This window comes from Plectropomus leopardus, chromosome 6 (genome assembly GCF_026936395.1).
Source record: "Plectropomus leopardus strain MGB_pleo_1.0 chromosome 6, ASM2693639v1, whole genome shotgun sequence".
Taxonomy (NCBI): Eukaryota; Metazoa; Chordata; class Actinopteri; order Perciformes; family Serranidae; genus Plectropomus; species Plectropomus leopardus.
The window spans coordinates 11,856,103-11,879,377 of NC_142181.1; the positions used below are offsets into that span (position 1 = coordinate 11,856,103).

A 23,275-nucleotide genomic window follows, 5' to 3' on the forward strand; every position below is an offset into this window, starting at 1 on the left:
GCAGACTCTGTGTGAGGTAAGGTTTCCTTTAGTGGCTCAAAAAGAGATTTCTTTAAAGTGTGCTTGTTTGTCTCACAGTTGTAGTTCTGCCCCCTGATGGACAAACAGACACGGGTTTTTAGCACAAAAAATAGCGTTGATTCTGAAGCAGTGCCATTTGACAATTATTGCTAACTTGATTCAAGGTGAAACAGCCTTCAGAGAGCTGCAATTGTCTCACTTTGTTGGCAAATCTGGCAACCTCCGATTGGACCATCAAACAACTTGCGGAAATACGTCGTCATTCCAATTTCACAATAAAAGTGTCTCCTTAATGGGTTAAATCAAAAGAATTGAATTTAAAGATGAAAAAATATACATTTATACTGCTTCTCATTTCCAGTGTTACACAATCAAGTATTTCACGGCACCAGGTTAAAAACAAACTTGCTTGAAGAAAACTATTCACGGCTGAACCGCAACACTGCTTTTACTTTAACACGTCCAACGTTCGTTTCCGGGTGAGGAGGACAGGAAATAGGTACGACTGTCATATGATTTTACCAAACATCGCTCTGTTACCCCTCTATTGGGAGTATATTTTGTTAATACTATAATAGCACAACGACGAGGAACATTTTTACATATCACTCCACAAGTAAGGGGACTCGTTATTTATTTAAACGTATATTTCGACGTAGAAACCGCTAACGTCACCAGCTTACCCATTAGCTTGTTGGCTAACCGGTTAGCATGTGGATGATGATGTGCACGCATTTAGCACCATATCTTGTTACAGATTGACCTACTGAACGTCGGTTACTTCATTTAAGCATAGAGGTCATTTTCACGAAGCAGTCGATTATATTTTGCGTGTGTCTTATCACGTGTGATATTTTCTTTCTGTAACTTAATTTGTCATGTAATTTGAACGTCCGTTGACAAAATATTCGCATTGGCAGGCTGATGTTTTATTGCTTTCATGACAGCGTCTGTCAAATTGTCAGTTGGAAGGTCATTCGGAAGCAAAACAATAGACACCACGTTATCTCTCTCTTTCCTCCCAGACTGCCTGACCCGCTAAAATCCTGATTGACATGGCAGCCAATGGAGCGAGCTGTGAACAGCCACAGAAACGTGCGGGAGCTAAAGACAAACAGAATGGCAAGTCGACAGGTTGGTGAACTTCAGCTCTGTAAATGTAGAGCAGACAAGTAAATACACATGTTCGAAATGTCCCTGAACAGTGTAGCTTGTGCAATCTCCACCACATGGTTTGAACAGATCATAAAAACCTTGACTCATGTTATATTGCTTTCAGTTTCCCAAGGTCCAAACAACTCGAGCTACAATAGAACAAGACACAGACTTGTTGATGTCACATGTAGCATGTTACCAGTTAAACAGTATGTAGTAATTGATATAGATACATGTATTACAGAATGTGAGGATAATTGCAATTTTGTTTGTTCTCCAGATGCATCAGTAAGAGAGAGGCGACAGAAAGATAAGGAGGATCGCCTGTCTCTGGTGCTATGGAGGAGGCCTGTCACCACACTACATTATTTCCTTCTGGAGACTCTTATTATGCTAAAGGAGTGGACACTTAAGTAAGAAGTTGAAAACGTTTTTCCATGTGTGTCTTTAGTGACACCCTACTTTTGCAAGGATAAAGCTTGTGACCTCTTATTTGATCTTTGTTTGACTCTGTATTGCTCACCAGTTGGTAAAGCAGACATACCCTTTGATGTAAATAATAATTTTAAAAAGGATGCTCTAGAATATAAAGGATGATAAGCAAATGTATCACCCTTTCCAGGTTGTATGTTTGGAACTTTTTTCCTTATCAACATTTTGTTTTCTCTCTGTTCAGGCTTTGGCAACAACGAGGTCCAGTGTTCTTTGTTTTGGTGTTATGTTCTCTTTTCTCCATCGCCTACTCCACTGAGGGAGCACACCAACATGTAAGGCTCAACTGATTGTTTTTTTTAGTGATGTTAATAATCAACACCATTGCTCCATCACCAGCCTGTTCAAAGGTTAACGATAAGTCACTCTTTATCTGCTTAAAAACGTTCCTAGAAGAAAGCTTATGTTGGGAGATAATGAGGTCTGCACTGCTGTCAAGTAACCCTTGATCATATAGTGAGTTGGTTGAAAGTATGCTGACAAATTCCTCTGTGCGGTGATCCGTTATAGTTCAGTTGAAGCATCACCACATCTTTATAGACTATTCACATTTGTAATAATAATTTAATATTTAATCACTTCAATTTGCATATATTTTTTTAAAATCTCATTGTATAGTCAAAATTACCTCACTAAAATCTTTCCCTTTTAAACAGCTGACATTGATTAAAATAATGAAAAGCTACTCTTTTGGCCATAATCATCACATGACTACACCTCATGAGCTCTTAATGTATTAAATTTAAGAGAATTGCAAGACTATCTTAAACAGACAATGAAAGACAAGAACTAAAAGTATTAAAACTGTACTTTAAGAACACACATAATTGAATAATCACTTCTGGTGTCCACTTCCTTCTAAACTGTTTTATTTTTCTTTCTTCACTGAAGTATGTTAAGTACCTGGAGAAGAGGTTCCTATGGTGTGCCTACTGGGTAGGCCTCGGGATCCTGTCCTCAGTAGGTCTTGGGACTGGCCTGCACACCTTTCTCCTCTATCTGGTAAGATAACACTTTCTTATGATTTGGCAAAAGTGTACACCAGTACTTTAAGTGGTTTAGTACAGAATACAGATACACTCGCAAACACTAGAAAAATGATATGAAAGAAACATCAACAGTCTGCACTGCATCAACAAAGTGTTGCAATCCCAGTAGGATGCATGACAAAACATTAAAATAGAAGAAAACCACCTCACTCTGAGGGCACTGTGACTTCAAAAACATGCAATTTTAAAATGAGCAACATATATTAAGACTTTATAAAGGCACCTACTGTACAGCTCTAAATAATTTTAAATCAGCTTTTGTTTATGTTGATGAAATGTTATTTAATTGAGCAGTGTGTAATTGTATTCACCAAACAATATATTAGGAATTGTCTGTCAGCAATTACGTAATTCAGATGCCTACCTGCACACTGTAAGTGCACACAAAAACAAGCACAACTAGAAAAGATGGTCGGCTCTTCGCCCTGCAAACCTGCATCTGCAGATGCTCTTTTTCAAAATGATACCAAACTATTTATTATAGATGTCAGTTTTTTCAGCCATGATGGAAGCAGACATGTCAACTGCTTGTTGTCAGCCAAGCTAATTTTGGAAAACTAAGTGGAGTGAGGAGTTAGCAGGCACTGACAGTATAAAACAGTCAATAAAACAACTACCAGAGAACTACCAGTTGTTTTCGAGATTGTCCACGGAAGACATATTTACATACTCACACACCAGACCAAACGCATACTCGCCCCCAGACTTACGCCTGGCAGAGATTAAAAAAACATGTCAATTTCCACTTAAATCACAATCATATCTAATCATCCACATGCTTTTGTCATTATAATAGCCATTGCTTTGTTTGTGTTTCTGGAAAAATAGACTCAGCTTGCCCACATGCAACCCATATCTCAACAGTCAGAGACTGCAGAATGATAACAGCTCTAAGGAGAAACTAGTTACCATCATTATCTGATCAGCTGCACTCAGGATGTCCTGTGTGTATCTGTAATATACTGGCTGTTTAATCCGATATAAATTACATCTAATTCACCAAACAATATTTTCTTCCAGATACAGTATACCTCCATAAAGGACATAAAAGCTCTTGTGTGTCAATGCCTGTAGTTGCCAGAGGATGGCGTTACACCTCATAATCATTGTCCTAAACTTCTTCAAACTTGTTCCATTTTGTCACCAGTCTTTCCAAGGTTAACCAAAAGTAAAGTGTAATTTTCCCTGACAGGCACTCACAGAATGACTATATGACTGAGTCACCGAAATCTGTGTCATTTGTCTTGGCTGCGGTAAAAAAAAGGAGAACATAGCAAATAAAAAAGAGTGTAACAGAGTTCGCTTTATTCTGATGATGTGGCTTCTGTTCTGTAAAACTTGTGCAGATGTGGGTCAGCTGACTCAACTGTTTCCATCATAACGAAATAATGGGAAAGATGTTACAGTGACCTTCCTGTTTTTCAGAGATGATGTGCACTCCTTCTATTAATGCCTTACAGCTCACCATGCGTTTGTCTGAGTAATGCCATTGTCTTCTATTGTCTTCAGTTACTTTATATTCTTTGTCCAACAGCAATGCAACTTTATATTGTGTCTGTATGTGTACTTGTGTGCATACTTATTCTGTGTGTGTTTATATAATACCAAGGTGAACAAGGGTGACCTCACCCTCCCTCCCCTCCCTGTGTGAGGGATGTTTCTCTCTATGAGCCAGCAATGTCATCTCCCTCATATGGAAAAACCTGGCATTTTTCTAATTTATTTATAAACACTTACCAGCTTTTGCTTTTGCAATGGAGACTATTTTAAGAAGCACTTTGATTAGCATTTGTCCCATAAGCATTTGATGGCCTAGGGTCATTTGATAAAGTCTCTTCTGTGTTACTCAAACTGATATCGTACACTTGAAAATTGTTAAAAATTCTCTCCAGAAACATTGTGTATAGACAGTAAAAAGGAAGCCAGTCTTCCCAAAATTCTAGTTACTCCTATAATGCTATTAAAGCAGTAAAGTCTTTCATTTAGACACTTTGGGAAACCGATTCTTTTGAAATTCAGGAAAATTATTCTGTGTCTCATTTTTGCCATTGGAGTTAGAGGCGGTTCTTGTTGCCCAAGTCGACACATTCTCGTGCTTTGAATAACCCTCAACTTTTCATCATTGATTGACCAGAGGTACTATTGGTATCGATAGCATGTTTGAGAGGTTGTAGCTGTGGATCAGTGCTTTTGGAGAGGTGGAGGATAGAAAAATCAAATGTGTTGAAATAATGGTTCAGCTCACTTGTTTTTTCCCAGTTCCTCTGTGTTGCACCTCCTGCCTTCTGCTCAAGCTAGCGATCTCTCTTAGACCTTTCCCAGCATCCTTTATCTTATTCCCCTTCAGATTATATAGCATTTCCTTTAGCTTTCATTTTACACACACTTGCACCAGGGCTTGGGCAGTATCAAGGTAATTCATTACTCTGCGGGTATTTTGAAATCCTGAAGGTATGGTTTTCAGTGCTGTCCAAGAAACAGACACTCCTCTTTCTATTGAACTGATATGACAGCGCCGTACTGAGGTGATGTATTGTAATGCACACCACGTGCCAGCAGAGGTCAGCCTCTGTAGTTCGATCAAACAGCCATGCTTAGAAAGATGGCGACTGTGAGTGGTGGGGATAATGTTACAGGACTAGAAATAAAAAAAAATAAATGCCCATGATTTTATTTAACACCTCATCTCTGCTCAGCCCACTGATGTGTCGGCATCTGCCACGGCAAGAAGAGTGCTTATTTCCTATCTATTCATTAATTTGTAAACCATGAGTATTTAACCTCTTGAGACTTGTCTAAGTAGGCTAAAGGCATATTAGAAACAATGTATTGTATATATTGTAGGCCAGATAATGACTTGCATACTACAATGACTTCTGTCAGCTTGTGTGTTTTATTTTTACACAAATGTCACCATATACCATATATTCCAGTAAAATGTGAGGAAGGTATGAAAAAACCTACTGACCAAGCCTACTTATGCCCTTGTAAAACCCTCCAAAACCCATGTCAAAAAGGCATGGTGTAGAAGAGCCATCAGGTTGCTATTAACCCTGGGTGTGGGTGTTGTGGAAATGGCATACCTTTCTATTGAGAATGATGTTGATGCATGGGAGTGACACAGTCTGTCAAGCTGCCAGTCCCCCCCTTGTGGATTTTCCTAAACCTTTGTGACCATCTCACATTTTTTCACATGAAAGTAAATGCCTTATTTACATCGCTGGCTACATGATATCAGCCCTCTGCTCATAAGAAGACAATTTTCTTTCTTACTGCTCACTAAAACATTATGCTCACAGTGCAACAGCTCCTTTCACTGCTGCCCACTCAGTGTTGATGTCAGCCACATACAGGAAACCCGCGGTATTCATTTTGAGGGAAAAAACACATGTCTCACAAGCAGAGTTACACTGTGAATTTAAGTCAAGCCCAAGGCATTAATAGATAGCCCCATAGAGAGAATGAGATCATGATGCTCATGGGAAAGGGGATTCACTCTGCAGCATGAGCTTATGATTCATCATGATGTTTTGGAGGTCATTGCTGTGTATCTAAGTGCTGGACTCTAGTCATAATATTATGATTGGGATAAGAGATGTGTCTATTATAAGATGACCATTCAATTAAAACTTCTTTCAGACGCCCCCGGAGTTATAGGAATGAATGTCTGAATGGGAGCAAAAGATAATGATGTTGATACTAGTTATCTGGATATTTTGGTAACTGAATGCTACTATCAGTCAAAATTAAATTCAACTCATACCAGTTGTTTTGCAAACTAATTGCTGGATTTCCACGAAATAAGCTGCGGTTGTTCATGATGCCAAAGGATTAGTAACATTTTTGGGTGATACACAGGAACCACACCCTACATCTTCTTTCTTTCACCATCCAGAGGTCAAAATGTCAAAGCAGATTGGCGTGAAATTTCCTGGATTCATTCATGCTGCTAAGGGGCTAAACTATTTTTGTGACCCTGTGGCTCTTCCTGTTGTGTCACCTTCCCAGCAACCTCTGCATATTTAGACTCATTACTGGTAAGGCTTTAAAAACCGAATAATTGTCAGTGGTCCATCCAACACTTAAGTATTGTGGATTGCTTCTTCAGGGACCACTATCAGTGCTTTTGCCAAGTAAATTTGCTGTTAAATCAAAATAATTTTTTTTCATTCGATGGGTGTTTATTGAAATCCACTTGGTCCTGGTAAAAAAGTGGTTTATCTGCTCTGTATGCAAAGTGGTTTGCTGACATCGGTAGACAAAGAAGTTCACCGGGGGGCCATTGTATAATCTGTCAGATTAGTATCAGAATTAGTTTCACAGTTTGACTCACAGCTCAGTCTTTCCGTGTTAACACTTGTGTGTCATGAAGAAATGCTGTCTGTTTGGTCTGAAGCAGACTGTTGTGTAAATTAAAGAAGCCTCTTGTGTGCTCAGACTTAGCAGGGTGGAGAGTTACGGTGGGGGTGGGGTGGGGGGGGGGGCATTGCAGTCAACACAGACTAATTGTGTGCTGTCCATTTACTGTCAGTGTTGCCTGTATCACTCTGAGGAGGCATAATGGAGTAGCTGTTTTGTAGTTACAGGTGGGCCAACTGTTATTGAGGCCAGGTGGCTGGGCCTAACCAGAAGTCTTTACAATGATAAATGGTGACATACCTGCCTGTCAGAGAGACTGTGACTCAGCTACTGTTGGTGTGTGTCTGTACCTGTGAGAAGAGGAGTCTGTTAGCACACAAGCTGCTTTTGATAATTCAACAGCAGATTGATTTTATACTTGTGTAGGTCTGTGCAACAAAATAATACATCGTTTCTGAAGGACTCCCCCCACAACACACACTATCACACAGACCCATGGATAAAAAAAGTAAGACTGTTATTAAATAAAGCGCTAAAATACGAGTACTCATTAAAACGAGGAACTGAGGAAATGCTACCATAAGTGAGGAAACACCAGAGATAAGATACAACTTATAATATAATATAACATAATTATAAACAAGTAAGTAAAATACCCTAAACACTAGATAGGAGGCAAATGATAGTATAACAATACAAAATAATAAATAAATATGTTAAATACAATAATATACCAACCAGTAAAATAGACTAAAATTTATAAATAGGTAATTAATAAATAAGTACTGTAGGTAAAGTTCAATTAAAAGCCAGACTAGAAAGGTAGGTCTTGAGATTGCCTCGAAAAATATCACTCTCTGCTGCACTCACGTCTTCAGGCAGGCTGTTCCACAGATGTGGACAACAGATAAACCGTTAATACACTCAGTTGCCAATTTATTAAGTAAAGTTAGCTAAAATTAACCCAGTCTAATAAAAGAGCTCTGTGCTACGTGTACCTAATAATCTGGCAACTAAGTGTGAGTATAATGACTGACATTACAAACAATACTTCTACTACTACTTCTCTCCAATTAAAATACCTGCCTATGGGAATATTCAAGATTTTGAGATACAAGACTTCAATACATCATTTGAAATATTCAACAAAAGCTAAAATATCCTTTTACTCAAAACCGCTGCAGATTGAGTGTGTTTTTTTATCCCATTGCTCAACAACCCCCCAAAGCTACAATATTTGCAGCATTCAGCAAGTGGGCACATGTCCAAGTATTTCATGACACATGTTGGACAAAATGACTGCATGTGCTAGTGCCAATAGATGTCCCAGTGGTTTCCAGTCTATTGAAGCAGCTCTTCAAAACTATTTGTCTCACTTCCCTCTCAGGGTCCTCATATAGCATCAGTAACCTTGGCGGCATACGAGTGTGGCTCCACAGACTTCCCGGAGCCTCCGTACCCAGACCAGATTGTCTGCCCCCAAGGTGGAGGGGTGGCGGGAAGCATCTCCCTCTTCTCAATCATGTCAAAGGTCCGCCTGGAGGCCTGCATGTGGGTGAGTCGTAGCTTGAATACAGAGACAATGCTGTGATCCACACTGAAAAATGGCAAGAATGTTTGGCAGTGCCAGCATTGCGTGGCACTGTGACAGCTTCAAACTTGTCCAAGAATTGGGACTCCCTCATTCCAACATGCTTACACTGCGGCAAAAAGTTATAATGCTCACAGGACTTAAAAAGCTTGTCCTTACACACAGCAGAAGTTTGCATTACATTACACAAAGCAGTCACGTGTACCAAATTCAGAAGTTGATCGTGGCATGAATAGTTGCTTGTGTGTGAATGTGGAAAGAGCTGACAGAAAATATTTTTTAATTATGCTGATTTAGGGGGCCGGAACTGCCATCGGAGAGCTGCCTCCATATTTCATGGCCAGAGCAGCTCGTCAGTCAGGAGCTGATCCAGAGGATGAAGACTATGAGGAGTTTGAGGAGATGCTGGAGCAGGCTGAGGATGCTCAGGTCAGAGTTACACAAATACACATCTGCAGGGTGTCTGCAGGTCCTTTAAAAAGACTTAAAATGTCTTTAATTCAACTAATAGATAGAAGGCGTCAGAACTCATGAAGTTGTCTTAAATTTGAATTTCAACAAACATTTTACCTCATGTCATTTATCCAACTATGTTTCCTTTTGTCCAATTGTTTCAAGCTCTTCTGTGTGAAAGTCCAGATTTGATGTTACAAATCTTTAAATTGACTACTGAATCTGATACTGTCTTTTGACTTTATACTTGTGCTTACCTGTTACCCCCAACTTACTCGAAATAACCATATTCCTAAATAAAACCTACCTCTACACGGGACAACATATATATATATACTACTCACCTTTATACTTACCTGCAATGCTTGAATAAGAAAAATATTATTTGTCAAAATAAATTTAGTTGGAAATTAAATTGAAAAGGTCTTAAAAAGCCTTAAATTGTGTGCCTGGTACCCATAGACACCCTGATCTGTTTTGAGACCATTTGGTTTGATCATTTCCAATGTTACCTCTTTCCATTGCAGGTCAAATACATGGGCACACAAAAACAACAAATATTTTGTATAAAGATTGAAAAGGTATTACCCACCTCAGATATGCCTTTCATTTAATTTGAAGGTGACATCTTGATTAGGGTGTATCGTTTTTTTATTTGTCATTTTATGAATATTAAAAGAGTACAAACACAAAAAAACTGCACATACATTTTAAGTGACTTATCCCCCAAATTTTCATATTTAGTGTGAATTGTAGCCCAAACTCAACCTCTTGCTATATTGTAAAAACACAGGAACTGCACTGAGTATCAGAGTATCTGTCCCTCTGTTTGGTTCCATATCAGACAGGTGTTTACACTTTGCCAACCCAGCCAATATGATGATGATGATCATATTTCATTTGGCCTCATCTTTATAATGCACAACTGACCAGGAGCCACTGTCCAGTGATTGGTCTTAAAGTGCCATGTGACTTCAGTGAAGCCACTCCTTTCACTTCCAGTAAATCTGTCTGTTCGTGGGTGAGTCACCCTGAGCACAGCTCCCCCTTTAATCATCCCTCGGGCTTCGCTCCCTCTGCCTCCCTCCTTCCCTCTCTTCTCCTCTCTTTTCACCGGCCTCTAATTTGAATGACAGACAGTTCTGTCAGTAACCAAGCTCACATGACTGGAGAGACGGCTGAGATCAGATGCTGAGTCAGCAGCGGCAACAGGAATCAGGAATTGTGTACATTGTCTCCTCGATCTGTTTTCCCTTCACTGCATCTTAGCTGAATGGACTAAAGAGGCAAACCTCACATCACATGTCTTTCATCATGGGGATGTATTCAGGATACATCCACATGTGCATTTGTCAGAGGTTTTCAAAGTAACAATCTCACAGACGAGTCATAAGCACTTAAGATCTCAGGAACACATGATTCACTGGAACGAATGTCACACGAAATCTCATAAAAGAGAAGTACATTACTTAGTAAGGACCTGTTTATACCTGGTATTAACATGCTTTTTTGGTGATGTGATCACAAGTGGACGACACTTAACACAAGTGTAAACAACCACCAGGGCGCTCTGTGATCAGGTGACTCAAACAACTTGCTGAAGTAGCCTGAAATGCATTTCATCTTACATCTTTTGTAGTGTAAATGCTAATAAATCCCTGACAAGGACTACATCATCAATGGAGGATGTGTTTGTTGTTCTGGTAGCTGTGCGCTAACACTCTATACATTAACTTTCTCACTTCGCAACGAGTTTGATGAAATGTTGCGTGACCATCCATCGTTTTGCTCTGTGGAAGGAGATGTGTTGAATTCTGCTGACAGCAGTGTCTCCAGCTGTAAGTTACAGACAGCCTTTAACATATCAAGCAGCTTGCAAGACTTTGAAATAATTGTGCAGGGCCCTTTGTGTCTCGAGGGTAAGTGACAAAGGCTACTCAGTAGCATAAGCTAGAGACGCATGATAGACACAGGCGTAAAGGGCGATGAGTCTCGGTTGTCCACTTGTGTTGGGATCACTGTAACGCACGTTAATACCAGGTGTTAACAGGCTCATAAAGGTCTGTGGTGTTATGATCAGGATTCTCAAGTTAATTGAAAAGTAAAGAAGAGTGTTCAGACCAATAGACTTTTAGTATTTTTTTTAAATAAAGAAAAGCACTTCCAAAAATACAAAAAAATGAAATAAATGATTTAATTGTATTTAAATTTTAGTGGCATGGACTACATTGAACTAAAATGACCTTAGTGGTAAGGGATGGCATACATTTAAACAAACATGAAAAATAAAAGAATCAGAACTAGTTACTTGTTAGTGTCAGTGCAACATCTTTGGGTTTTTTGTGATGTGGATAACAACATTCTGAATAAAGAAAAATAAGCACCACAAATATTGACTACAAACACAATCAGCATGACTGAAAATGAGTCGGGTTTGAAGATGAAAACTGATATGAATTTTAATCATGGAGACTTAAGGCTAAATTAAAATTTAAATTGCTTCCAAAATTAACATTGATGAGATGCCAGTTCTTGAAACTGCCTCTTAAGCTCCCTCCTGCGTCGGCTGTGATCTTCACCATGTAACCACAGACATTTCACCCCCACAGGGATGGCGATAGGATCAAACAATCCTCGACATCTTTGTGCCAAACTGATTTTGGTTGTAATGCTGCCAAAGTCAGCCAAAAAAACTCTTAAAGAAAAAAATCTTAAAGTGCTCAGAAATAGCAAGTATATAACCACAGTACTCTTAACAAGGCTCTGTCTTTCTTGTAGTAACATTGCACACAACACTTTTGTTTGGTTGAAAACCAAACACTGAAAGCGAGAGCATGGCTATTTTAAGAAAAGATTAAAAGGATGATATGTGTTTAGAGACACCGGTTTATTTCGAACATTTTGTTGCAATGTGGTAGAACAGGTTTTGCAAACCATGAGTCATTAAAGTCCAATCTGAAGACAATCATACCCCTTCATATCTGAAGGTAATAATACATTTGTTTATTTATTTTTATTTTTTTTTCTTTGTGCAGGATTTTGTCACAAGAGCTAAACTGGGAGTTCAGCATATGGTGCAGAGAGTGGGATTTTTTGGGATCTTGGCTTGTGCCTCTGTAAGTTGAAAATGTTTGGATGTTTATAATGTGGCTGTAATTTTTTATAAATGCATGATTGAAGTGTAATGTCTCTTTCAAGATGTCTTTCCCTATTTCAATAAACATTGGTAATTGTAGTGTTAATACACCTTGAAGGTCATTAACCTGTAACCTGACATATGTTTCAAAGGTACTTTATAAGACTCTGAATCTGTAATATTTTGTGTGTGTTTTTGTTTCAGATCCCTAATCCTCTCTTTGACCTAGCCGGAATAACATGCGGTCATTTCATGGTTCCCTTCTGGACTTTCTTTGGAGCAACTCTTATTGGGAAAGCCATCATCAAGATGCATATACAGGTCGGTAGCTCAAATGAAAGGTTTCTCAGAGGTGGTTAGAAACTGAATTTACAACAGGACGCTTTCTCACGCAGCACCTTGACTTGAAATAAGACTCTTTTGTCTCATGTCATCACAATTCTTTCTCCACATTGTAGTAATCCGTGTCAAAAACTCTGCAAAAAACACTTGCAAAAAAAGAGTATACACTGCTGACTGATTCACAGTGCCCACAACCTCAAAAGCGTGTGGGAGAGCTAAGATCAAACCTAGAGCTTAGATCATGACTTGGTGGGGCTGTGAGAAACTCCTAATTGTTCACTTCTGGTTAACTCTTTCTGACGGTGCTCGGGTCCTTTGGGGATTCCTTATTCTGATTTTAATTTTGGGATACATCCAGACCATATAAACAGGCTCCAGATGAAAGGAAGGACGCTTTTAAGAAGTCTTTAACAAGAGTTTGGATTTTTTCAACTCCACTAGATCAAAAAAAACGTGTTAATTACGGAGCGTATTGTTGAGTCTGCCACACCGGTGACTAATATAAGCCTATACTGAAGGAGGCTGTCTGTGTCTGTGGCTGAGTCGCTGAGTGTCTTAACGAACTAAACCTATCCATCTCATGGTGGTACCAGCCAGTGATCTCACTCTGAGGCCTTTTAGACAAAGGGGCCCGTCGGGCAGCTGGCGTTATGGAGGATGTAGAGTGGACATGAGAGAAGGAAATTGAGCAGACGGTAAGAGGCTGCAGGGGGGACTCTTTGTATTATTTTTTTTTCTTTCTTTTTTGTACCTTGAACCTCTTGGGCATCACGTGTCATATCCTGTCTGATTTTGTCCGGGAGGCCATGTGTCATGCTGTTTAAAGCTGATCAGTTTCAGGACCGGAGAAAGAATATTGTGGTTTGGCCCCCCCACTTTGGCGCTTTGCAAACCACACAAAACCCCTCGCAGCTCGAAATTTAGCTTACTGCCAGGTTTGAGTTTTGTAATTAGTATGTCTGTGGATAGTGGCAGATGTGGCCTCATTTCCCACAGCTGTGTAGCTAAAATTAAAAAAAAATATATGTCTCTCTATCACTATACATCTATCATGTGTGACACTATGTTGTTTTGATAATGACTTGATTCTTCCTTAAATGTTCCTCTAAAATACTAAAGTCCTGTAAAATACTTAAATTGATATACCAAAAAAAATACACACATTTTCTGTGTGTGTTGGTTACTTCAGCATACAATTACAAAGTAACGGGGTTAATCTCTCCTTTGTTGTCCTACAGAAACTATTTGTGATCATAACCTTCAGCAAGCACATAGTGGAGCAAATGGTGTCACTCATTGGGTAAGTGTCTTTCTGTGCGTGTGTTTGTGTGAGACAGAAAAACTGCGTTAATCACATACTTTATGTAGTCATTGTCTTTCCCCTGGTTTTGTGGTTGGCAGTGCATTTATAAACATTTTCAGATGCATTTTGACCACTGATTGGAGATCCTGTACGGATAAATGCTTTCACTGTAGGGGTGTACGGGCATGCATTGTGCATTTTTCCACACAAAGGTTTTGCTTTTCCTCCCCATATGCGATCCAGCTCTGCAGCATTGGTGGTCAGGCATGTGAGGTCCCATCTGAACATGTTGATCTGACTCATCAAGTTCAGATTTGACTGAGAGATTTGCCCCGGCGAGGCGGGAAATGCAAGCACAGACATGGGGGATAAGTGATGACTGTTAAACTAATTTCAGGTTTAGCTAATTTACAGCAATTAAGGTAATATCCTAAATTTTAACCAAAGATTTACGATGGTTAGATTACCTCTCCCCCCCAAAAAAAAGATACAGATAAGTATTTAATGTACTTCAAGTCACAAATTGTCATTAGGCAAAATGTTAAGAAAGCCAGAACTGCTCTCTACTGATCTATTAGCTGATAAATGTTCTCTTACCATGTATACGATAGTCAGGTATTAACTTTTACCATATTTGGATCTGAATATATGGTAGCACTGAGTTTCCTGTTTCTTTTTGATTAAAAAAAAAATAAAAGCAGAGGTTTTTTCCCATGATGTTCAGGCCCTTGGTGACTCGCTATGACTGCTTCAGTGCTGATACAGGATGTTTTTTTGGCTCTTGCTGTGTGTGTATCTGTGTGCTTGCATGTAAAATGTGAGAGATAACAAGAGTGAGTCAGTCAGAACTAGTTAGCTTTATTTAAAATCAGCAATTACCCACTTCCTTTTACTGTTTTGTTTAGTAAACCGTCTCTTTTTTTTTTTTTTGCTTACTGTCGTCTAGACAACATGTTTATGTCCTAACCTGAGATAGACTCGGGAGGGCTGAGTGCCAGCAGCCTGCTGCATGTTGTTCTTTTCATGGTAACGATCAGCCTCGCATCATGTAGCGATTCCTTTTGACTGTACCACCACTTCCTAAATGGTCAAACTATATCACCAATGCCTCTTTATGACATGCACTGAGAAATGGTACCCATGGTAATTGGCCCCCCTGGTGAGCTAATCCACACAGCCAAATAAGGACATGAGCACACCCTGATTAGATATCTTTCCACCAAGAAGGCAGCAATGGTGGTAAAGGTGATGACATCATGTCGACTCACTTCCTGATTGAAGGGGCTGACACCGGCTCCTATAGAGAGCTGTGGAGTATAAAAGAGGACTGAAGGGTTTCTGCTTCATTCCTCTCTGCTCTCTGCTCCTGCTCACAGTATTTGGTAGAGGACGTGGATGCTCCAGGATGGGCCCCACATATAGGATGGGCCCCTCAGCCTTCAGCTGTCACAAGGATGCTGGTTGACTTGAGGATCAGTGAGGACCTTTGGTGTAGTGTTCAGGGAAAAGAAGACTTTAATGCTGTTTGAGGCTCTTACAGGAGTCTAAAGCTTCAGTTCTGGGCTCCATGTCAAAGGAAGGGTGCTTAAAGGGTATGTTTATTAATGTTCTTCCTCCGTGTCTCTGGTGTCTCTTTTCTTTGCCGTTCTGTGTGGATGTATGCGGGGCTGCTATGTCAGGTCTGTGCCCAAAGTGGGACCATCAATCCAGAAGCCCTTCAGTCAGTACCTGGAAGCACAGAGGAACAAGCTGCACCATGGTGGGGGGAGTGCGCCAGCGGTAAGAACAACCCACTATTTTACCATTTTCAAGAGATAATCTTTTCTTATTCACTAAAATGTGAGCTTTATTGGAGTATTTATTTGTATGTGGGGTGTATGCACATTTTGTGTCAGTTTCTAGACTTTAAGTGACGCACAGGATAGCTTTAAAATGTAAAATGATAATAATATCTAAATAAATAAATAAAATAAGATTTTAAAAGCTTTAAAATTTCTGCCTACAAATCTGTCCAACAATTGGATAACATAAGAGCAACAAAAAAATCTGAGTTGGAAATTGTTTTTTAGTAAAGTCCAATGGATGCTTGATTTTTAAGACCTATATTTAACATTTTAGAAAGTTAGATAATATATGGGCCTTTTTTTCTTCGCATAATCACATAAACATAAAGATAATACAATTTTGTAATTTAAGAATTGTGACTAAGATTTGATTTGACATTTTATAGTTTTAAAATATATTTCAGTATTCTGCAATTTCTTATTTATCAGACAACATATGCTGCGACGCACATATATTTGCAGAAGATTTTATCAGTCTACCTCTAGTTTTTAGTTTGCTTCAGTCTTTGGCTTCAGACACTGTTAAATTCTGCAAATGGTGTTAGTCTTTCTTTATATCTGAATATCATTGTCTTCCATTAATAAGGCCAACAATATTCATATTTTAGTCATCATATCTGGATCTTTGTGCTCACATGCCGTAACATTACAGTATGCCTGTATGTTGTTAATTAATGGCATCTGCACCCTAATTTTGGGTTTCCAGGATGAGAACTGGCTGTCGTGGGTGTTTGAGAAGGTGGTGCTGGTCATGGTCTGCTACTTTGTCATTTCCATCGTCAACTCCATGGCTCAGAGCTACGCCAAGCGGCTGCAGCAGCAGAGGCACTCGGAGGAGAAAACCAAGTGATGACGAGACAAAGCGGTACAAACATCCCAGTGACTGTGTTTCTGCTGCTGCTGAGCCCCCTCCACTCAGCCGCAGCCACTCACAAGTTAACAGCAAACCTCACCCCCCCCCCATCCATTCTCAGAGGCTGACCACTCAAAAAACCAGGCACTATTTGTCAGAGTGTGTGCGCGTGTGTGCTTTGAAGGATGTATGTGCTGTTTACTGTCTGTCCCTCTTCAGGTTTTGTAGATCTTCCTCTCATCTCACTCTTTAGGCGTGTGTAGTGCGATTGGTTCTATTGCAGATCTTATCATGTTACTTATATGTTAAATTAACCCATTCATTGACCTCAGAAGTAAAGCAGCGGTTTGGTGGTGACTGCTGTGTACGTACAGTGCCCATCAGATGCTATGCCTTATGCAAGACGGGAAAGTCTGACTTCCCTTGAATATAGTTCTTGACTTATTAACTTGATTTTTATTTAATTTTGTAACATTTGTGTGTGGATGGATCTTGACTTGTTTGTACAGCGTGCTGCCAAGGTAACTGCTATGGATGGTCTTTCTTTTCAGGGTTTAATTTTCCTCATGTTTTCGTCCTCTTAAACAGTAAAGACCAATTTGTCTTTTTTTTTTTGTCTCTGGAATTGTCAGTTTAAAATGGTGAGAAAAAAAGCAATATCAACTTAAAACAGTGTGGTATTGATGGTTTGCACATTGTGTAAATATCTTAATATCTTTTTGACAGTATGTGCAGATGTATTTCTATTCTAATGGTCTGTGTGGACATGAGTTAACTTGAACCAAAAGAGAAAAAAAAGGGTGATATCATTTGTAAAGTGACATTGTACTCTCAGCTAACTAGTACCATTTCTATTCTGTACATTTAGGTTGAACCTTGAACCGGATCATATATAAAACATGTAAATCATGGCACTTGTTTCCAAGTCTGAGTCTCATTATTTTTGGATTCTCTTGTAGGATGAGATTTTTTTTTAAAAATCGTCATTCTGACGCTGTGTTCTTGTGATGTTTAAGAATGAACTGTTTTCAACCATCATAAAGAGCTAATGTTTAATCTTCTCTTAGAAATGATCATCTTTAAGGTAAGTGAACAGCACTAATACGTTTTTACTATTTTTTAGTAATTCTTGGGGGAACAATCGCATTAATTCCATCATAGCTTGAGCTAAATTTGCCTTTTAATGTTCTTTATCTGAATGTTCATTAACTGATTCACTTGAATGTGACTACCTTCCTAAATCCAAAATCCTCAGTATGTTACGGTGAAGTCCTGCTTGAAACATACTCTGCAGCGTCTGGTTGACTCCAGCATAATGGATATATATCTATATTCTCCGTAGTGAACTCCATGACTTTCCACCCCATCAGCTAGCTTATCAGACTGGTGTTGGCTGTTAAATTAGCACGGCAACAGCGGTCTGTAAGCTGGCTGAAGTTGTGGGCCTTCAGCATTTCATTTACGCTGCTTGACTGGTTCCAAAACTGCACGTCTGCTGCTCCGCTTGTGAACACTACTTGTTGTATACTGACACTCCGTCCCAACTATGGAAATACTATGAATAAAATGATGAAAAGTATGTTAACTGATATCACTTGCCTTTGTTCTGTTTGTTGAATGTACTTTCTTGAACATACTTTAACATTTTTAAACCATGATAGCTTCAAAAAAGGCAACAGTCTGGCAAACGTTTAATAAAGAACAAGCTCTTTAGAAGAAACAAAAGTTCATATAGAAAACAGTCCAAGGCACTCATCTAGTAATTAAAAAAAATAATTAAAAAGGTAAAAAAAAGTCTTTATTCTGATGGCGATTTATTGTAAAATTCTAAAAATGTAGAAAATGCTGCTACATGTTGTGACAGTTGGGCACAAACAGCCTTCTTCAGAGTGTAAAACCACTCAAAGCTGGTGTCACTGAAAAGTCCATTAATTAGCTGTTTGGGAGCTTTTGGTTGCGACACATGATCTTCCTTTGCAGATGGAAATGCTCGGTTGTCATGGAATTGTTGATGGTGAAAAGTCCATTTTTTTCAAGCACTTGGTGTAAAACTTCATTTGGAAAGCAGCAGTTGACAAAATAATTTAATTAATTAGTACATAATTTAATAACACAGCTCCTATATTTTTTTCCCTTAAAGAGGCACTGAATGTGCATCCACACTTTTGGTGTTAAAAAAATATCCACTTCAGATGTAACTCAAAGAGATTTTTTAATCTTTAAGTTATCCAAAGACTTGTTAAAGCAAGTCATTTTTTTAATTTACACCTTCATTTTAAAAACATATATATATATATATATATATATATATATATATACATATATAGCATCATTAATGTCCCACACAGTGTTATTTGCTTATTCACATACAGTCCAAAGGTAAGGTGATGCGTCCCATTTCTAGCTCAGCTGACGGTAGCTGGAAATGACTTGCTCAAGAGATGTAAAGCTGTCTAGAAAGTCTTCCTCTGAGATCCCAAATTTAACGTACTGATGAATGTAGGCCCTGTAACAGAGGAAAACAAAATGGCAAAGAAAAAAATGACTAAACGACATTTAATCCAAAACAAAACAACTGAGCACATGTTTCCAGGTGAACTTTACTTCATCAGCATGAGGGTATTAGAAAGAAAATGTGCTTGAACCCAGCTTCTCCTAAAAGTGATATTTAAGCATTTCTCTGAGTAACGAGTGCTGACTCACCTGGACGCAAACATATTCCAGGCTTTTCCCACCATGTTATCCAGAGGGCTGAGCAGAGCCTGACTGTTGCTAACCAGCGTAGCACATTTTTCATACTTATTAAAAGGCACTGGGGATTTCCACAAGCTGAAAGCTTCTTCTGATGAGAGCCAGGAGGCGTACAGGGCGGGGTCCTCAAAGCCACCTGTGCACAGAACATTATTCATCCGTTGTTCTGCACTCTGAAGAGTTTTTAAAACAGAAAGCTGCTGATAATACTGTAAGAAATTTTTTTGTTATACGTATCACAGCAGCCTGTACAGATCATCTAATTTATGACCTGTGGATTTATGTAGATAAATCAATAAGGAGTCCATTTTTTAATTAAATCCATACATTTCAACCAGTTCTCTGACCTGTTTCTGCGCTGTAGACGTCTTTTCCTCTCAGTATGAGCAGGTTGGCCAGAGACGTGTTAAAGCTAGGTCCTGTGAGACTCCTGGTTCGCTCAGAGCCTGCAGGAGGACGCACCTGCCAGTCTATACCTAAACAGCACAAACAAGGATCAATTATTGTTTTATTATTTCATTTGTAATTGATTACACTCACTTTCAAGCCGTACAACAGCTTCACCCTTTTAATGTCCTCCCAATTGCCATACACCTTTTGTCCTCTGGGGTCAAAATGACCCCGCCTGGTTTGAATGTTATTTAAAGAATATTATATAAATTGTCAATCCATTCTGTGTTACACCTTTAGTTTCACTTCAGTCTAACCCATTACCACACATTTTTCCCTTCGTTTTGGAATTTAGGGCCAATAGACCTGGTTCACATAAGTATAAAAAAGCATATTTTGACGGCAAAAGATTTAATTAGGGGTCAGAATGACCCCAAGGACAGCTAAACATAAACTGAAGTGCCAAATTAGATTTTGGCAGAACTTGCCTTCTTCCATCTTGGTGTTGGAGATGAGCATCTGTCGCAGATGTTTGAGCAGGCTTGGCCAGCTGAACGTGCTGTAGGCGATGGAGGAGCTGGGCATCTGAGGGATTGTGGACACACTGAGCAGCTTGTACTCTGGGTGGCACGCGAGGGCGCTAACCAGTTCACCTGTTGAAGAGTAACAATAATGCTTAAGGCGTTGTTTATGAGGACAAGCTTATAGTATAAAGGTTTGACCTAATGATGTTGGTAGTTTTATTATATTCTGTGTTTCTAATTATTGGTGTGGCTGAATCTGTGGCAGAGGGATTTAATGCCAAAAAAATGGGGACATTTGCTCTGAGTTGTACAGACAGTTCACCCAAAAATCAAAAATACATATTTTCCTCTCACCGTTAGAGCTGTTTATCAGCCTACATTGTTTTGGTGTGAGTTTCTGAGTGATGAAAAGCTTTAGACAACGTCAGCTTTAGAGATTTCTGCCTTCTCTCCATGTAATGGAACTAGATGGCACATGACTTTTGGTGCTAAAAGCGCCAAAAAATGTGTGTGTGTGTGTGTGTGTGTGTGTGTGTGTGTGTGTGTGTGTGTGTGTGTGTGTGTGTGTGTGTGTGTGTGTGTGTGTGTGATCTCTCACTCAGAGGATTCCTGCTGTAGACTCCATGGGAGTCAGCAGTGAGCGCAGGCTGCAGGACGCTGCCCAGCTGGTGAGCGATCACCCTGTTGACATCACCGAAGGAGATGTGTTTGATGTTGAGCAGCTGACTGCAGACCCTGTGCACCGTGTCGTTCTCGTGCACCAGGATGGCATCTGACAGCTGGTAGAGATGAGCCAGCGTTAGCACAGAGTTGTAGTTCTGGACAATCACCTGAAAGGACAAATTAAGGAAAACCAGATTTATAGGGCCGTTAATAATTAAGACTAGTCAGTCACTAAGAGCACATGACAGCAGTCTCCATACCTCCCCAGTCCCGTACGGCCAGGTGAGGTGGTTGAGGATGAAGGACTTGGGGTAGATGTCTCTGAGACACTGAGTAACATAAGTACCGACCCCGGAGCCTGTTCCCCCTGCCACACTCATCATGGCCATGAGTCCGGCCAGTCTGTCACAGCGCTCTACCTCACGCCTAACCAGCTCCTCCACCACGTTTCTGTGACGAGGCCCGTGGACACAGTACCTGTGGGATACAAGACGCACAACACCAGCTTTTATTTTGAAACACAGCATGACTCCTGTATGTGATGTGCCTGTAAATAAAATACACAAACTCAGTTACACTTGACATGATATAAGCATGACAGTTCATTCTTAACCACAATAGTTATTAGTTATAGTGGTATTTCTCAGGTAAGAAATGAACTTTGATGCTAAATTTCAGAGCTGAGGGGCACGTAGTGGCTCAGTGGATAGAGCAGCGCCCCACATACAGAGGTTGTATCCTCGCCACAGCGACCGCAGGTTTGATTCCAGTCTCGACCCATTGCTGCATTGTTGCTTTTTTGAAATACTGGGTACATGAACACATACTTCTCCCTCGCCTCAGGTCTCAGTGCCTAGCCATGTCTCTTTAGTAACAATTGGTGTGTGTTGGTGTATGTGTGCGTGTGTGTGGGTGGTAAGGGGGGGTGTTCGGGTGCCTTTGCGAATATGTGTGGGAATATCTACATGAATGTGTGTGTTTTGTTGTGTACGTATATGTGGGGGTGGGAGGGTCAGGCTGTCTGTATTTTTCTTGATTTTCTTTGATGTTTTTCATTTCTGTTATTGTTTTTAATCTCTGTTAGGCACTTTGTGTTACTCTTTGTATGAAAAGTGCCATACAAATAAACATTTGATTGATACCCACTTTGGAAGTCCTGTGGGTATGACCATTTAAAGCTGAAAGTCCCTCCCCCAAATCCAAATAAAACCAAAAAAGTCTATCTGCTGAAGAAACTATCTGAAATGCCTCCTTCCATTTTGCACCACCCCCTCCCTTCTTATAATTGACAAACAGTCCCTAAGTGGGCCTTCAGTTGGGAATGATGATTTTTTTTTAATTAACAGTGATTAGTTTTTGATATATTTTACAGATTAAGTGATGAAATAAGTCCTCACCCATTAGCCCAGTTGTTCCCAGAGCCCTGCTTCTGGCTGAAGTGTGCAGTCTCTCCGTACCTCCACCTGCCAGATCTTGCAGCCCTGCTGATACTCTGGTTGATCACTTTTGGCTCCATGTCAATCAGCACCGCCCTGGCTATAAGGTCTAGTTTTAGACAGGGAGACAGGGCAGGTTAACAGGTGTGCAGTACAGACAGGACAGGCGGCACACTTACGTCATCCAGGTGTGTTACCTCCGTCTGTGGTTTGGTGAAAGAAGCGCTCACAGCTGGCTGTCGTGTACACCTTCCTCTGTCCCTCCTGAGCATCGCTGCAGATGATGTCAAACAGCTCGTGACCCACCTGGTTACCGCACTGACCCAGCTGCACTGTGACCGTGGACATTTTCGCTCAGGAAGAGTGGAGACTTTCCATAGTTTTATCGATCAGGGTACAGGAACATAAACTCCTGAAAGGCAACACCATACTCCTAAGAGCAGAATTCGCGCTGTCTTCTGCCGCCACAAGAAGTTAGCAATGCATTTCCGGTTTAGTCGAAAGCTTCAAAATAAAACTCCCACTTGAGTGTACTGAAAACAAAGTTTCTTTCTTTCTTTCTAATTTGCATTTCAAGAAATAGGCTATATGCACACTAACTTTATTTTCAATGATGAATTTGAGTTAGAGGATGCATTTTTACCAACATAGGACAAGACGACGGGGGCCATAAATACACACATGCACAAAAAGCCATAAAAATAGACTTTTAGCAATAAATATAATTTTGTATTATTATTATTATCATTATTATTATTATTATTATTATTATTATTATTATTATTATTATTATTATTATTATGTAGCTGTTCTACAAGTAGTGGTAACTGTATTTATGTTGTTTTTTATATATTATTGGGATGCTATGCTCTCTTGTCATTGGTTTAAGCAGTCTGATATCTTATAAAGTTTT

The 23,275-nt window shown here is 39.7% G+C and overlaps 2 protein-coding genes across 3 annotated transcripts; one reads left to right on the forward strand and one right to left on the reverse strand.

The window, feature by feature from the left end:
- The first annotated feature begins 471 nt into the window (after positions 1 to 471).
- Positions 472 to 17,509, forward strand: LOC121943579 (vacuole membrane protein 1). Of its 2 annotated transcripts, none has more exons than XM_042487139.2 (12): positions 472 to 520; positions 1,047 to 1,155; positions 1,457 to 1,589; positions 1,853 to 1,943; positions 2,560 to 2,670; positions 8,464 to 8,631; positions 8,965 to 9,096; positions 12,156 to 12,236; positions 12,461 to 12,577; positions 13,837 to 13,898; positions 15,581 to 15,680; positions 16,452 to 17,509. In XM_042487139.2, exons 2-12 carry the CDS (start codon positions 1,077 to 1,079, stop codon positions 16,593 to 16,595), a joined length of 1,218 nt encoding a protein of 405 aa, XP_042343073.1. In that variant the 5' UTR covers positions 472 to 520; positions 1,047 to 1,076; the 3' UTR covers positions 16,596 to 17,509. The 2 variants fall into 2 exon arrangements, with proteins under 2 accessions (XP_042343073.1, XP_042343072.1); XM_042487138.2 differs by having other exon boundaries at positions 501 to 637.
- A 767-nt stretch (positions 17,510 to 18,276) lies between these two features.
- On the reverse strand, positions 18,277 to 22,863 carry tubd1 (tubulin, delta 1). Its single transcript, XM_042487173.2, has 8 exons — positions 22,560 to 22,863; positions 22,324 to 22,471; positions 21,187 to 21,403; positions 20,862 to 21,093; positions 20,228 to 20,392; positions 19,697 to 19,825; positions 19,302 to 19,485; positions 18,277 to 19,104 (listed from the first exon to the last, which is right to left on the reverse strand). The coding sequence occupies exons 1-8, from the start codon at positions 22,708 to 22,710 to the stop codon at positions 18,999 to 19,001; spliced, it is 1,332 nt and encodes a 443-aa protein (XP_042343107.2). The 5' UTR covers positions 22,711 to 22,863; the 3' UTR covers positions 18,277 to 18,998.
- Positions 22,864 to 23,275: the final 412 nt, after the last annotated feature.

Excerpts from the sequence above, each read along its gene's own strand:
- tubd1 (XM_042487173.2), bottom strand. The coding sequence starts at position 22,710 with ATGTCCACGGTCACAGTGCAGCTGGGTCAGTGCGGTAACCAGGTGGGT. Across the intron at positions 21,404-22,323 it reads GGGAACAACTGGGCTAATGG|GTACTGTGTCCACGGGCCTC; the intron begins GTGAGGACTTAT and ends TGTATCCCACAG. Across the intron at positions 19,486-19,696 it reads CGTCTACAGCGCAGAAACAG|GTGGCTTTGAGGACCCCGCC; the intron begins GTCAGAGAACTG and ends TTCTGTGCACAG.
- LOC121943579 (XM_042487139.2), top strand. The coding sequence starts at position 1,077 with ATGGCAGCCAATGGAGCGAGCTGTGAACAGCCACAGAAACGTGCGGGA. Across the intron at positions 2,671-8,463 it reads ACACCTTTCTCCTCTATCTG|GGTCCTCATATAGCATCAGT; the intron begins GTAAGATAACAC and ends CTTCCCTCTCAG. Across the intron at positions 12,237-12,460 it reads GGATCTTGGCTTGTGCCTCT|ATCCCTAATCCTCTCTTTGA; the intron begins GTAAGTTGAAAA and ends TTTTTGTTTCAG.